At 38.6% G+C, this 14,698-nt stretch overlaps 1 protein-coding gene across 1 annotated transcript in view; it reads right to left on the reverse strand.

Moving 5' to 3' along the window:
• MYOM2 (myomesin 2) overlaps positions 1 to 14,698 on the reverse strand; it is a 688,720-nt gene that overhangs the window by 93,622 nt on the left and 580,400 nt on the right. Inside the window, exon 32 of the mRNA XM_044061901.1 lies at positions 3,832 to 3,937. Within this exon, the coding sequence (XP_043917836.1) occupies positions 3,832 to 3,937 (106 nt within the window). The remainder of the gene's footprint in view (positions 1 to 3,831; positions 3,938 to 14,698) is intronic.

The following is a 14,698-nucleotide window of genomic DNA, read 5'->3' on the forward strand; positions in this document are numbered from 1 at the left end:
GATGGAAGAGTATAGGTTAGTTAGTAGCGGGCACCATACAGAAGGGAGGGAAGGAGGTAAGAGGAGGCCAGATTATGCCTGGTAGAAGTAGAGAGGAAGTGGTTGCTCCTGTAAAGCATACCTAGTTTTTGGTGGGTTTTCTTTATATTTTGCTGAATATGGATGTCGAACTTGAGGTGTTCATCTATAGTTACACCAAGTAGTTTGGCAAAGGGAACAACTTCGATTGGAGAGTGGCTTTGGCTAAGGACTTGGAAGGAGTTTTTATCAAAAGAGAAAGATTTTGAGGGTGTTACTAGTAGTATTTTAGATTTAGTAGCATTGAGAGGAAGGTGATTTTGGTGGATTCGGATCTCAGTAGTTGAGTAGGTAATCTGAGTTTTAGATAGGAGTTCAGGGATGTTAGAGGCAGAGCAGACACATGTAGAGTCATCTGCATATTGGATGACTTTGGCATTAGGAATAGCAGAATGAAAGTTATTGATAAAGATATTAAACAGCATTGGCCTGAAGATGGAACCCCTGTGGTACTCCTGTAGGGCTGGGTAAGAAAGGTGAAGTGCCTTTTTTCCATTTCACAGGCTGAGATCTATCTGACAGATAGCTTGAGAGCCAGGAAAGAGTGTTTTGGGAAAGATTTAGGTTTGAGAGGACTTAGAATGTGCTTATGGGAAATTGTATCAAAGGCTTTAGAGCGATATAGGAACACAGTGGATACTAAATTCCCAGAATCCTGGGCTTAATTGACAGTTTCTAAGTATGAGAGTAGAGCTGTTATGGTGCTATGTCCTGGTCGGAAGCCATGTTGGGTAGGGGTAAGAAGTTGTTTTTTAGTCAGAAAAGGCATAAGTTGGAGGTGGATGCATTTTTCTAGGACTTTGGAGATTGGAGAGAGAGAACAACTATAGGGTGGAAGTTTGAAATGTTAGTGTTTTTGCCTCCCTTGTGGCGTGGAAGAATATAGGCAGAATGTCAGACTTTAGGGACATAGGATTCCTTTATGGATCTGTTAAGTAGGATACTAATTGGGAGAGCTATACCATCGGCAGCAGACTTGAGAAAGGAAGAGGGGATGTTGTCAGGTGCATTTGAGCTGGGGTTAAGTTTGGATACAAGTCATTTTATGTAGTTAGTGCAGACAGGTTTAAGCTCAAACATAGGGGGGGATTATTTGCAGAGTTAGATGAGGTCAAATGTAGGAGAGATGGATTGTTGTTGGGAAAAGTTTTTGTTATGTCAGATATTGACTAAAGAAAGAAAGAGTTGAATAGTGAGGCTAATTTGAGGTCAGATTTACTTGGGTCTGGACAGGGGTTATTTTTGGAGCCTGGGTTGAGGAGTGACTTAATGGAGTTCCAAAAAAACCTAGGGTTTTGGCGATGGTTGGACTGGAGCTTAGTGTAGTAGGATTCTTTGTCTTTGAAGATTTGTTTTTTTTTGCAAAGTTACGGAACTGTGTATATTGGAGAAAGTTTTCAGGATGTTTATTCTTTTGGTAAAGCCTCCAGGATTTGTCTCTTTGATGCATAATTTGCTTTGTTTCTTTGGTTAGCCAAGGGGCAGTTATTTTTTCCTTGTCGGAGCTAGGGAACTTAGAGCGCCTAGGAAAGTAGAATTAAAGTAGTCTATGGCTTTATCGAGTGGAAGGGTTTTTAGAATGTTTCAATTCATTTGTTTGAGATAGTTAGAGAAGGTTTTGGGGTCAAATTTACTAAGGTTGTGGTCTGAATATATTGATGTTGGTGTGGATGGAAGGTGGTTGCACGGTAAATGAAAGCTGGGAGGTGGTCACTAATAGAGTCAGGAATGGTGCCAGAGTTGGTAATTTTATTTGGATGCGTGACTTAAGATCCAGTCAAGAGTGGATCCTGGGGAATTAGTTTTATTGGGTCTGGTGATGGAGTAAAGTTAAATAGGTTATTGGAAAGGGAGGGTATGGAACTTTTGATTTTATTCCAGTCGATGTTTACATCACCTAGTATGTAACTTTCAAGGTTAATTTCAGCTGAGGCCCAGTGGAGTATGTCTTCAAGGGTTGAAATGTTATTTCCGGTGGGATATAAAGGGTGATGATACAGAGGCTTTTGTGATTATTCATTTTTAATAGACCGACTGTTAGTTCTGTATTGGTGAATTTAGAAATGGGATTTGGTAGGGGAATTAAGGTAAGTAAATTGGAACAGATTAATGCAACACCTCCACCTTTTTTCTTCGGGTGATCACACCTAAGAGTGTGAAATCTAAGAGGGTGAAAAGTATATAGTTATAGTTATGTCTATGTACAGTTCAGACATCTGACTGTGATAAAAGGATGAACCTCTTAATTTATTTCACCTTTGTTCCAAGCAAATAGTTGATGCACATTAAATATTGCACATTGGTTCACATCATTTTAGTCCTGCAAAACCAAAATAATAAACAAACCACAACAGGCAGCCAGGCACTTTCTTCCACAGAAGATAGCCATAGTGATTATGCCTACTATGTCTGTGCTAATTAGGTTTTCGGTTAAATAGTCCATCTTAGTTTTCACAAATGCACATCAGTCATACAAAGCCAGATAGTGTCTGTTTAATCTGAGCAAATGACAAGAGGGTCAGTTAATTTCACCCAGCCAACCACAACCCCCACTCAGCAGTAATAACCACTACGTCTGATGGCTGTGTAATATTATTTCATCTCCACAGTATAGCTAACGGGTTCCTATTGAATTGTCGACAGCTTAGGTTGTCGAATACTTAAGCATCGACATCTAAGCATCAAAAGCTTACAATAGTGAATGGACACATTATCGATTTCTTTCCTTGGGAAAGAATTTGCATGGCCGTTATTGGGGATTTGCCCTTTCCCCAATGTAGAGTGATCTCAGAGTTTGGTATATTTAGTTAGGGGTGTGTCCTTTATCTGGGTGTGTTTATTTTGTTTATGGATGGCCACCCAAATTCTTTTCCGAGGAAAGAATTTGATGATGTGGCCATTAGCTATTGTTAGCTTTCAACGCTTAGGTAACGATGTTTTAGGATTCAACAACCTAAGCTGTCGATGTTATGACACACATCTAATTATTATAAAATATGAATACCATATAGCACATACCTCTTCCTGTTTCCATTAGGAATGTGAGATACTACCTAAACACATGTCCAAAACACAGAGTGTGGCAAAAATGATGGAAAAAATTGAGCACATTATTAAAAAGACAGTGTAAAATCTGTAGACTTTACTGGACTGTATTGCAATTTCTATCACATAAGGTCACTTTGTTTGATTCAGAAAAATGCAATGTAAGATGTATATCTTCTTTCTTTAAATTATTATTGCCACTTGTATGGTGGTCATGTAGTCTAACTTTCTGTGTACTGGACAGCTTAAAAAAATCATATGTGATGGGTGGATTCAGAAAATTGTGTGAAAGGGAAATGAAGCCAGAAGATATCTATATCTATATATATATATATATATATATATATATATATATATATATATATATATATATATATATATAAATAGTGAGAGAGAGATAGAGAGAGAGCAAAGTCACTTCATAATACACACAGTCATGATTACTTTATGCTTCCTCACTGCTTTTATCTTTGCATTTCTTGTATATATCCATAATTTCTGGATAGAAATGCAGAGTACAATATTAAAAGTAGGAGTGTTGGGTTTATTTTGGTGTGTGTGTGTGTGTGTGTGTGTGTGTGTGTGTGTGTGTGTGTGTGTGTGTGTGTGTGTGTATCTGTACGCCCACAAACACACATTTTCAATAGGAAAATTAACACCATGCAACTTTCATCTCATCTATATAATATATTATGAAAACACACTTACTTGTGATACCATGCAACTTTCATATCTTCTAGGAAATACTTTAAGAAACACTGAAGCCTTATTCCATCAGGGGTGCAGTGGACTTTCAAGTCAGAAGCAGAAGATCCTGAAAAAGCGGCAAAAAAAAAAAAAAGATTTGGCGTAAGTGTGTTGATGTTAACTATTTGAAAATATTATACCTGAATGCTTTTTCCAATTATGCATAACAATTTTCTTTTTTTAATTAATAATATCTATGATTAAGAGTTAGCTATTCGATAAGAAGTACTTGAATCATATTTGATTAATATATTTAAAATTAAGAAGTTTACGGCAGGAATTTAAATGTAGGAATAATTGGCTGCTAATAGATCTTGAAACTTTCTGTGCAAAATATGTTAAGAATGAACTTATATATTCTTTTTTCATATTTTTCTATCTTTTCTTCAAACATGATGTTTACCCTTGGTGCAAATTTTGGCCTAATGCAACAATAAATAAAATAAAGAAATGGAATTCTTAACATTAGCCTATATCTAACACCTCTTTTGACTTTTCATTTATTTCATTTTTTATTTTTATCATCTCTTCTTATTCCTTTCTTGCAACTGTAAATTGTACCCACGTTGCATCCATATGCTAAAGTGAATAAGAGTAATATGCAACATGGCTCAGATTTTGAGCATTTGTTTCCCTATTATCTTTGGCTTTTTCTACAGTTCTTGAACAAAGAAGTTGATTGCTAAGTACACAGGTCTTTCAAAGCATTGGTTTAATGCATTAGTAAGCTAACTACTGGCAAAAGTTCAAATGAAGCCTTCCACTACTTTGTGTTGTATGCCATTCAGAAAACCTGTCTCACTTCAGGTTTTCAAATGAAAGCAGATATGTCCAACAGACTCTGTTTTTATTGCTCATTTAATACACATAAATCTATCATTATGCAGCAAAAGATAATCCAATATTATATAAGAAAGCGCTGCACTATTGATGCTATTGCCAAATTTTAGCATAATTTTATTTATTTATTTATTTTATTTATCATTTTAGTAAAATTTAAATTGTATTTATTATTTACTCATTTTTTAGACTAAGGAATTATTTTCCATCTAATATTTTGTACACTATTCCACACTCTTATTTAAGTATAATAAATGTGATGTTGTCTACTTCCATTCATTCCTCAACAGTTGGGTTTGGCTCCAACCCTCAGATCCAACTCAGCCACTATTTTAGGATGTGACCACTAAAAAGTTCTAAAGCTTTTCCCTTACCTATAATGCACCAGTCCCTAACATAGCTCAGATCATGTTTGATGCTTTCACATTTGGACATGGTTGGTTTGAGCTGTTGAGTGTTTCAGTAAAGAGATCAATTTATTTCTTCTTTTTTATTCCATATAAGATATTAACTTTTTTACACTTTTTTGTGTAATCTTTTTGTCATTGTTATTAATATCCTTTTCTCCTTTCCCTCTTACAATTTTGTACTGTAATTCTAATTACCATTGCTGGTAATTTCTCTTTATTTCTCTTCTTAGTAGATAAAAAAAAAAAAAAAAAAAACTTAAAAAAAAAAACAAACAAACGTTTTTCTGTTATTTTTGGTTTAGTATTTTCATAATGTCTGAGAAACATCCTTCTGGCTTTAAAAAGTGCTAACAATCCAGGCACAATTGGCCTTTTTTCCAATATACACATTTTGTGTTTGGGCCCAGACCATCTTTAGGTAGATTTTTCAATCTGTAAGGCCTGCAACCCACATGCAGTCATGGATAGGAAAAACAAATTAATATGGAAAGGATTACTACCTTCATCCTTTTCTGAGGCTATTTCTGGGGCTCAACCCTCCTCCCAAACTTAAGTTAAAGGAGCCTGCAACTAAGTCTTCTAGATCTTTGGGATCCTTGACTCCCTCATCAGATCCTACCACAGAACCATCATGAAAAAAGCATGTCAGATCTGATGATTACTCCTGCTCAGCCAGAATTATAGTCGATAAGGGCTTCCTTGGATCCTGGTCCTTCAGATTTGAGACCTTTGCCCAGGAACAGGTATTCTCCCTCCTTTGACCCAGTACCCTCTAGAGTACCTTCTCCCAACCTTGAACCCCACTGGCAAGCTAGATCCCCATCATTAGCTTCTTCTTGTAGGAGTCTGACTGAGGCAAATATGGACGAAATGATGAAATTTCTCTCGGTGCAGATACAGATGGGAGCTCTCCCAGCTCCTACCCTTTCAAGTCAGGAAGTCCATGTTTATACTAATCCACCAATCTCAGCTCCTTCTCTGATCCAACCTATCATTTCAGAGCCCCTGAATCTGAGCCTCCCAGCAGCATCTAGATCAGATCCAAAGATGTTAGTATCTTCGTCTCTGATACTGTCTCAGAGTACACTGGCTCCGATAGTTTCAGAGCTGGATGACTCTCAGAGCCAAATCATCCCTGTCAGATCCAAAGCAATAGAGTCAATGTTTTTGAGCCATCACTTTCCCTCAGAGCCTCAGCATTGGACAGCTCAGCTCCAACCTCCACCTCAGGTGGACTGCCTTTGGGGCCGGGGAGAAAATGGAGTGGAAGTGTGGCTTCTCAGCTCCATTGGCTTCATTTTACCCAAAGCATTCTGCCTTTGAGGTGGTGGAGAGTGTGTTCTCTGCTTCACCAGGACGGATGGTCTCTGCACCTTGAGCCCCATCATTCCACACCACAAGGTCAGCCCAAAGTCTCCCGGTTACCCATAATGGTATTGCAATCTCTTCCAACAATTCTCTGGAACACCCCACCAAACAAGTCCCTAGGAAGAGGAAGTGCAAGAGGAGACACATGGACTCCCCTCAGGAGTCCATCACCAAAGATACTGATTTTGATGAAGGGGAAGAGTCCCCAAGTTCTCCACCCAAAGATGTCTCATTTGGAGACATCCTTGAGATTCTTAAGCAGATGGGTGGTTGGTCTACTTATAACCTTACCTCAGAGGAATTGGTATTCCTGGAGGCCCTTGAATCTGGACCATCTACCACCTGGATGACTCCTCCTACAAATGAGCTCATTGACTTGATCTCTAGGTGGGTGTGGAAGGAGCCAGACACAGTTAACCAATCCCCAAAAGATCAGAGCAGATTCTGGCACTAGCTATGAGAAGGGAGTTTTGGAGCAAGGCAGTGCACACAGATGATATGGTTGTGGCAGCAGCCACTAAGAAGGAACTTGCTGAGCAGAGTTCCACTGTCCAGCCCCCTAACAGGGAATCTAGGGCTTTGGACAGTTTTGGGAAGCATGTGTATACTCCAGTGTTCTTTACCCTTAGGTCGCTGAACTACCTGGCACACTTCATAAGACTACAAAGAGACTTGATAAAGGAACTGTCAAACTCCCTTTCTGGGACCACCAATGCTGAGACCAAGACTTCTGTAGCTTCACAGCTGGCAACCCCTCAATCCATTTTTAATTAATCTATTAAGCTTATCTCTCATGCAGCTGAAGGTACCTCTAGGGTGTCAGGTTCAGGCATTTCCATTAAGAGGCATGCCTGAATGCAGTTGTGTGATTTTGCAGAGCCCTTCAAGTCCTCATTTATCAATGCACCTTTTGACAGCAGTTCATTGTTTGGCCCTAAGGAAAAGGACATGCTCACCAGGTGTGAGTAAGATGGAAAGACCCTCTCTGTGGTGGGCGTATGTTTTTCAACCCCTCAAAGAACCTTCTCTAGGACTCAACAAGGTGGTTGAAAGAAGTGGTTCAAGAAGTCCCAGGGTCCTTTCCAAGATCCATATAGAGATAGTTCCCCTAGGAGCAGAAGGGGATACTCAAATAGAAGACGACACCCACATGGCAGAGACAGTCTGTAGAACCAAAGGTCTAGAGATTCTTTCTATGACAGACTCTACCGGCACTGCTGAAAGAAGGCTTGATTATCCTCTTGTGGAGGTAACCAGGAGTCATTTATTCCTGCACCAGAGAGCCTGGCTAGAAATCACAAAAGATATGTCAGTGCAGAGGATGATTTCCAGATGTTATATAATTCCCTTTTTCCTTCCACGTCCATCCGTATGCAAATTCCCCAATGTTCCACCCAGTCAGAAGAAAACAGCAGTACTAGAAATACAAAAACTGCTAGAAAAGAGAGTCATACAAGAGGTCCCACATGATGAGACAGAATCCAGAACTTACTTAAGATTCTTTTTAGTGCAAAAGAAAACAGGGACTGGAAACCAATTATGGACTTCAGCAACTTGAATAAATCAGTTTGACATACAAAGTTTCTAATGGTCACAGTTCACTCCATTTTGCCCTTCTTGTACAAGAAGAACTGAATGTGCTCTATAGACTTTCAGGATGCATACTATCACATAAAAATGAACAGACAATCCAGAAAGTCTTTACACTTCTGGCTGGGAGACAGTCATTATCAGTTCAGAGCACTGCCCTTTAGCATCACCACAGCCCCCAGGGTGTTTACTAAATGCATGGCAGTGGTAGCAGCTCACTTCAGACTGTGTGGATTCTGAGTGTTTCCATATCTGGGCAACTGGTTCAGTACCACCCCGACCAGACATCTGTTAATAAAAGCACAAGATAAGGTACTCTAGACTTGCTCTCACCTGGGGAATAACCATAAATTACAAAAAGTCTCAGTTAGAACCATTTCAGACACTAGAATTCATAGGAGCAAATTTCAACACTGATTCAGTGACAGTTCTCTTCCTCTCTCAAAACTGCAAACAATCAGACTCGAGGTCAGAAAAATAATTCATGATAACACAATCTCAGCTTAACTGACTCTACAAGCCTTGGGATCAGTGTTGGAGGCTATAGTCCTAGTTTCACTAGCAAGATTTTACGTGATAATTCCTCAGGGAATGTTAGCAACATAATGGTCTATTCTTTACCAACACATCAACCAAAATAAGAATCACTCATGCATGTAAGAGATACCTTTCATGGTGGATTTGATCAGATCAGGTTCTACAAGGCCATCCTTTCATTCTCTCTCGGTCCAAGGCCATAGTGACTATGGACAGATCCCAGATTGGGTGGTGGGGCACGTTCTGGGGAAAACAGTCCAAGGCACATGGTCCCCTGAAGAGGCCAATTTGCATATCAGTGTCTAGGAAATGACAGCAGTGCTCTTAGTATTGTAGGAGTTCCAAGACTATCTCCCTTTTGGGACAATTGCAATTCAAACAGATATGTTTATGGTTTGGTACAGCAATATGAAAGGAGGGAATAGATCTTATCCCTTGTGTTGAGAAACCCTCAGAGTGTGGCAATGGGTGATCTCATCCAACTGAATTCTGAAAGCAAAGCACGTTCTGGGCAAATCCAATATAATAGCAGGCAAAATGAGCAGGTCCATTCTACGACCTCATGAAAGGTCTCTCAACATGAAGGTGGCAGCAATGATTTTCCAATGTGGCCAGCCTTACTGTGATCTCTCTGCATCTCCCCTAAACAACAACTGCAACAGCTTCTTTGTGCTAATCTCCTCACTGGGTGAATCACTGAGGGACATTCTACTACATGTTTGCCCCCCCCCCCGGTCTCCTCTTTGCATATCCTCCATCTCCTTTGATTCCCAAATGTCTGCAGTAAGATTTCCAGTTGAAGAACAAAGTCATTCTCATTGCATCTTACCGGCCGCAACAGATTTGGTTCCCCATTCTTTGGCCTCATCTAATTTACCAACCTTGGATTCTGGATTTGATTCCAACTGCCTGTCTCCCCCAACAAGCATGATTCACCCAGATATCTCAAGCTTAAAGCAGACAGTGTGGTTTCTCCACTTTCTTTTATAGCCAGACAACCTATGCTCTTGTCCCCTGTCCATCATACACTTTTATCTTTCCATAAAGTTCCCACAAGAAAACTTTACATAAGTAAATGAAAGAGGTTTGTTTTTTGGGTGCATCAGAAACATGTTGTCCCCTTTTCAGCCCCTGTACAAAGTGTCCTTGAAGTTTTGGCAACAATTTTCAATGAAGGGGCTAGCTCCTCAACCACTGGACTTCAATTAGCAGCCATCTTTAATTTTCACATCGGATTTTATAACTCTACCCTGGCTTCATCTAAACTTTGTAAGACCTTCTTGAGAGGTACCCTTGTTTTGAGACCTCTTTAAAAGATCCAACTCCTCCATGGAACTCTAATTTGGTACTGCAGGCCTTGATTCATTCCTCCTTTGAACTAGCAGCAAAATGCGACCTTAAGCTTCTGACCTGGAAGACTATCTTTCTAGTGGCCATCTCTACTAGAAGGATTTCAGAAGCTCAAGCACTGTCTTTTAAACTTCCCTATTCGATTGTTCATAGGGAAAGGATAACCTTATGAACCAACCATTCTTTCTTTCCTAAGGTGGTGTTAGAATCTAACATCAACCAGTCCATTAATCTGCCAGTATTCTTTCCTAAATTTGCAAACAACATGTGAATACATGTTGTACCTATTGAATGTTCAGACAATTACATTTTTACTTATACAGAACAAATGAAACTAGAAAGACAGATCAATTATCTGGCTCCTTTCCAGATTCTAAATTGGGTAAACCAGTTGCAAAGGTAACTAGTCAGATAGCTAATGGATTTTAGATCATTTGTCTACTATAAGTTGGGTCTGTCCTTACCAAAATGTATAGCAGCCCATTCAACTAGGTCCATGGCTACTTCTTCAGTGTTTCTTTCTAGGGCTTCCATGGATGACAAATGTGGGGCTGGATCTGGTCTCGAGGGGAAGAGCAGCCTTTGGCTCAAATGTATTCAAAAATACTCTTCCTTAGAGTCCATCTGGAATTTTAGATATCTAGGGACTCTGTCTCAACTGCTGAGGAATGACTGAAAATAGACAACATCAGATAAAGAAGTTATGTACTCACCATAACATTCCATCTGTGTTGTCCATTTTCATTCTTTCTCAACTCATCTTGCACCAACCAACAACCTTTTTTTTCACAACTGATTTCTGGAAGAATGATAATTTAAAAGGATACCACTGTTCCTTATGTTGATCTCCAAATAATGGCTTCTTCTGTCAGGAATATTATGACAATATTTCTTACACTATGTCAACCAACAAACAAGATCTGAGGTATGTCGGGTTAGTGCATTATGGAAAAGGGAGGAGCTCAATAGTATTTTTAGTGCCCCCGAGCTAAAATAACAGCAGAGTCAGATCCACACCCAACTTTTGAGGAAGAATAAACATGGACAACACAGATGGAATGTTATGGTGAGTACATAACTTCTTTTTTCATCTGTTTTGAAGACAAGACATTGATACGTTGGAGTTTAATATTATATTCAAAAATATTTTTACATTTACAATATTTATTTATTTATTTTATTTTATTTTACATTTGTTGACCGGGCTAGTCTAGCTGGATATATGTCCATTTTCAGTAGAGGCCCGGGGAGAAAAGCTCCACACAGTTTCAACAATGTTAACATAAACAACATAATAGAAAAAAAAACATATTTATACATTTTATACATTTACTAACAGGGAGTCTGTCACTTATGAGTACATAATAAGTAATGTATAATTTTAATAGGCTTAGAATAGTTAATAAGACGGTACATTTATGTGTTGCTAAAAAAAAGTATTAGTTCCAGGAAAGAAGTTAGTAAAAGTGTTGATATAGATAAAAGAGGAAGTTAATGAAAATATATGGAGGGGTTGTTAGGTAAAGTGTGTAGTAATGATATGAGTCAGTTTAAAAGATGTAGTAGTAGTATGGAGTGTGAGGAGAGGAAGCATGGTAGTATCTAGAAAAAAAAATAGAAATAAAGAAAAATGGATAAGATAAGTTAGTGAAAGAGTAGGTTCAGAGATGAGAAATTTTAGATGAGTAAGTCAACAGTAGATAGGTTGGTCAGTCTGGTTTAGAACATGGGCACATCCAGTGTGTTTTTAGGTGGAGTTTAAGCCTATTTTTAAATAGAGTAATTGAGGAATTGTGGTCAGTTCAGATGGAAGTTGATTCCATGTTTTTCCAATGGAAACAGAAAATAGAGAGTCTCCTGCTCTATTGTTTGATTTGTTGATGTGTATAAGAGATTTTTGTGATGATCTTAGGGATTTAAGGTTAACATAGGGGTGGATAAGATTTGTTAGGATGGGTGTTCTTTCAGGTTGATACAGAATTTTGTGGATGATGGTAAGTTGATTATATTTCAGATGCTGCTGAAGTTCAAGCCATCCAAGGAGCTTAAGATTAATACAGTGATGAGTTCTGTAAGGGCTGCCTGTGGCAAATCTGGCTATGTTATTAAATGAGTTTTCAAGTTTTTTAAGGTTATTTTTTGACAGATTGGTAAATATGGGTGAAGCATAAAGAAGGGTGGACATAAGGTGAGTGTGGGCAATGGTAATTCTAGTTGCAGGAGTAAGGAAAGATTTGATCCTAAAGAGAGAGCCTATTTTTTTATTTGTAGTTTTCAGAATGTTGTTGATATGGGCCTCAAAGTTTAGGTTATTATCTATGGTGATACCTAGCAGTTTGGTAGTTTGATCTTGGGTTATTAGTGTACCGTCACGAGATGATAGAGAGAAGTCTATAGGTGGAGATTTACTGGTAGGTGTGAAAAGAAGTTTGGTTTTTTTGGGGTTTAGTAAGAGGCAGCGTTTTGTAAACCATAGTTCTACAGAGTTAAATGTGTCTTGAGATAGGGAGTGAAGATGAGATACAGATGATGCAGTGCATATTAGTGTAGAGTCATCTGCGTATTGGATGCATGTGGCTTGTGGAATTACTTGGTGTAGATCATTAATGAATATGGAGAACAGAAGAGGGCCCAGTATGGAGCCTTGAGGAACTCCAATGTTAACTGGTAGTTGAGTAGAGAGAGTGTTTTTCCATAGCACCGCTTGATGTCTGTTATTTAAGTAGGAATGGAACCATTTAATGGCGAGTGTGTCTAGAGATAGAGATTTAAGAATGTTAATGAGAATAGTGTGATTTACCATGTCGAAAGCTTTGGATAGGTCTATGAAAAGAGCAGAGGAGAGCATGTTAAGGTTCCGATTGTTATTTATGGTGTCAATAAATGAGAGGAGGGCAGTAGTAGTGCTATGGGAGGGTCGGAAGCCATGTTGGGTGTTGGAAAGTAAGTTGTTATGGAGAAGGTGGTCTAGCAATTGCCTATGTATACATCTTTCCATGATCTTAGATGGGATAGTAGGGCTATGGGACAATAGTTAGATAATTCATTGGAGTCTCCTCCTTTGTGAAGGGGAATAATGTGAGAGACTTTCCAGAGTTTAGGGATATATCCTTCAGTGATGGTTCTATTAATGAGGATGGAGATGGGGTATGCAATAGATTTGGCTGCTATCTGTAGATATTCAGATGGTAGTTGGTCAGCAGAAGGAGTACATGGTTTCAGTTTTTGGAGAAGGGTGAGAATAAATGATGTGGGGACAGGTTGGAAGAGAAAAGCTGGAGGTGTGTTATAGTTAGAGATGGATGTTATGTCGTGGGGAGAGAGTTGACAAGCAAGATCTTGAATTGCTTTGACAAAGAAAGTATTGAAGGTGTTTGCAGTTTGTTCGGGATTGTCTTTGTCAGTGCCTTGAGGGTTAGGTGTGAGTGATTGACTTGGGTGTAATAGTTGATTAATACTTGACCAGAATTTTTGGGGTTTATTGTGGTGGGTATGTTGATATTGTAAATAGTAGTTTTTTTTGTCAGTCACTATGGCTTTTTTTGTCTCATTTCTCAGTTGTTTAAAGTTTTGGATGTCAGTATGGTTTTTAGTTAAGCGTGATTTATTCCAGCATTTATTTCTGAGATGGATTTTTTGTTTGGTTTCCCTAGTAAGCCATGGAGCAGCTTTAGTTCTAATTCTAATAGAGCGGGTAGGAGCATGACGGTTGAGTATGTCAAGAAAATTATTATTGAAGTAATCAACAGCTTCATCAAGGGGAAGGTGTTTTAGTGGGGACCAATTACATGTTTTCAGTTCAGTAAGGAATAATTCTGAGTTAAAGTTTTTCTTGGTTCTAATGTCCCTATATATGGGTTGAAAGGGTGGGTTGGTCTTTAGTCGGATGATGTAGGTTAGGAGTGGTCGCTATGTCGTCAGGGAGGGTTCCGGTTTCATAATTCTGTGGTTGACTATTAATAAGTATCCAATCTAAGGTGCTTTCTTTTTTGGTATGTTTATTCAGTCTAGTAGGGGAGGTAATAGTTTGGGTGAATCCGTGGAGATTAATATGGTTTGTGGGGCATTTATTATTGCAAGAGTTCCAGTCTATATTAAAGTCACCTAGGATTATGGTTTCTTGAGGGAGGTTTAGAGATAACCAGGAAAGTATGTTTTCTATGGTAGTGATGTTGTTTCCTGGGGGAACATAGATAGTAATAATATAGATAGATTTAGCTGGGTTTAGTTGAAATTTGGTAATAAGTATTTCAGCATTAGGGTCTTGGGGAGGTTTAAGTTTAAAGTTGGTTATTTCAAGACCAGATTTGAATAGTACAGCTACTCCACCACCTTTCTTTTTAACACGGTCTAGGCGTATGATGTTATAACCAGGTGGTAAAATTTCATTATCTTTTGTTGCTGGTTTCAGCCAGGTTTCTGTTAGACATATGATATCAAATGAGTAGAGTTCCAATAGAGCATGGAGTTGTGTTATTTTATTGTTAATGCTTCGTGTGTTAAGGTGAGCTATTAAGAATGAGTTTGGAGATTTTTTGAGTGGGTGAGAGTTAGAAGGGTTTGGGTTGTTGAGTAGTATGGTATTTGTGGTGATTGGGCCTGGATTTGGGTGAATGTCTCCGTCTTTTAAAGATTGGAGTATTGTTAGATATAATTTCTTTGTGAGTTTGCAAATAAGTGGTGGATATCTTTTGAGGTTACGGGAGTTGTATCTAATGTGGACTGTTCTATGG

Source organism: Protopterus annectens, chromosome 2.part0 (assembly GCF_019279795.1).
Source record: "Protopterus annectens isolate FY-2018-M chromosome 2.part0, PAN1.0, whole genome shotgun sequence".
NCBI classification, from domain to species: Eukaryota; Metazoa; Chordata; order Ceratodontiformes; family Protopteridae; genus Protopterus; species Protopterus annectens.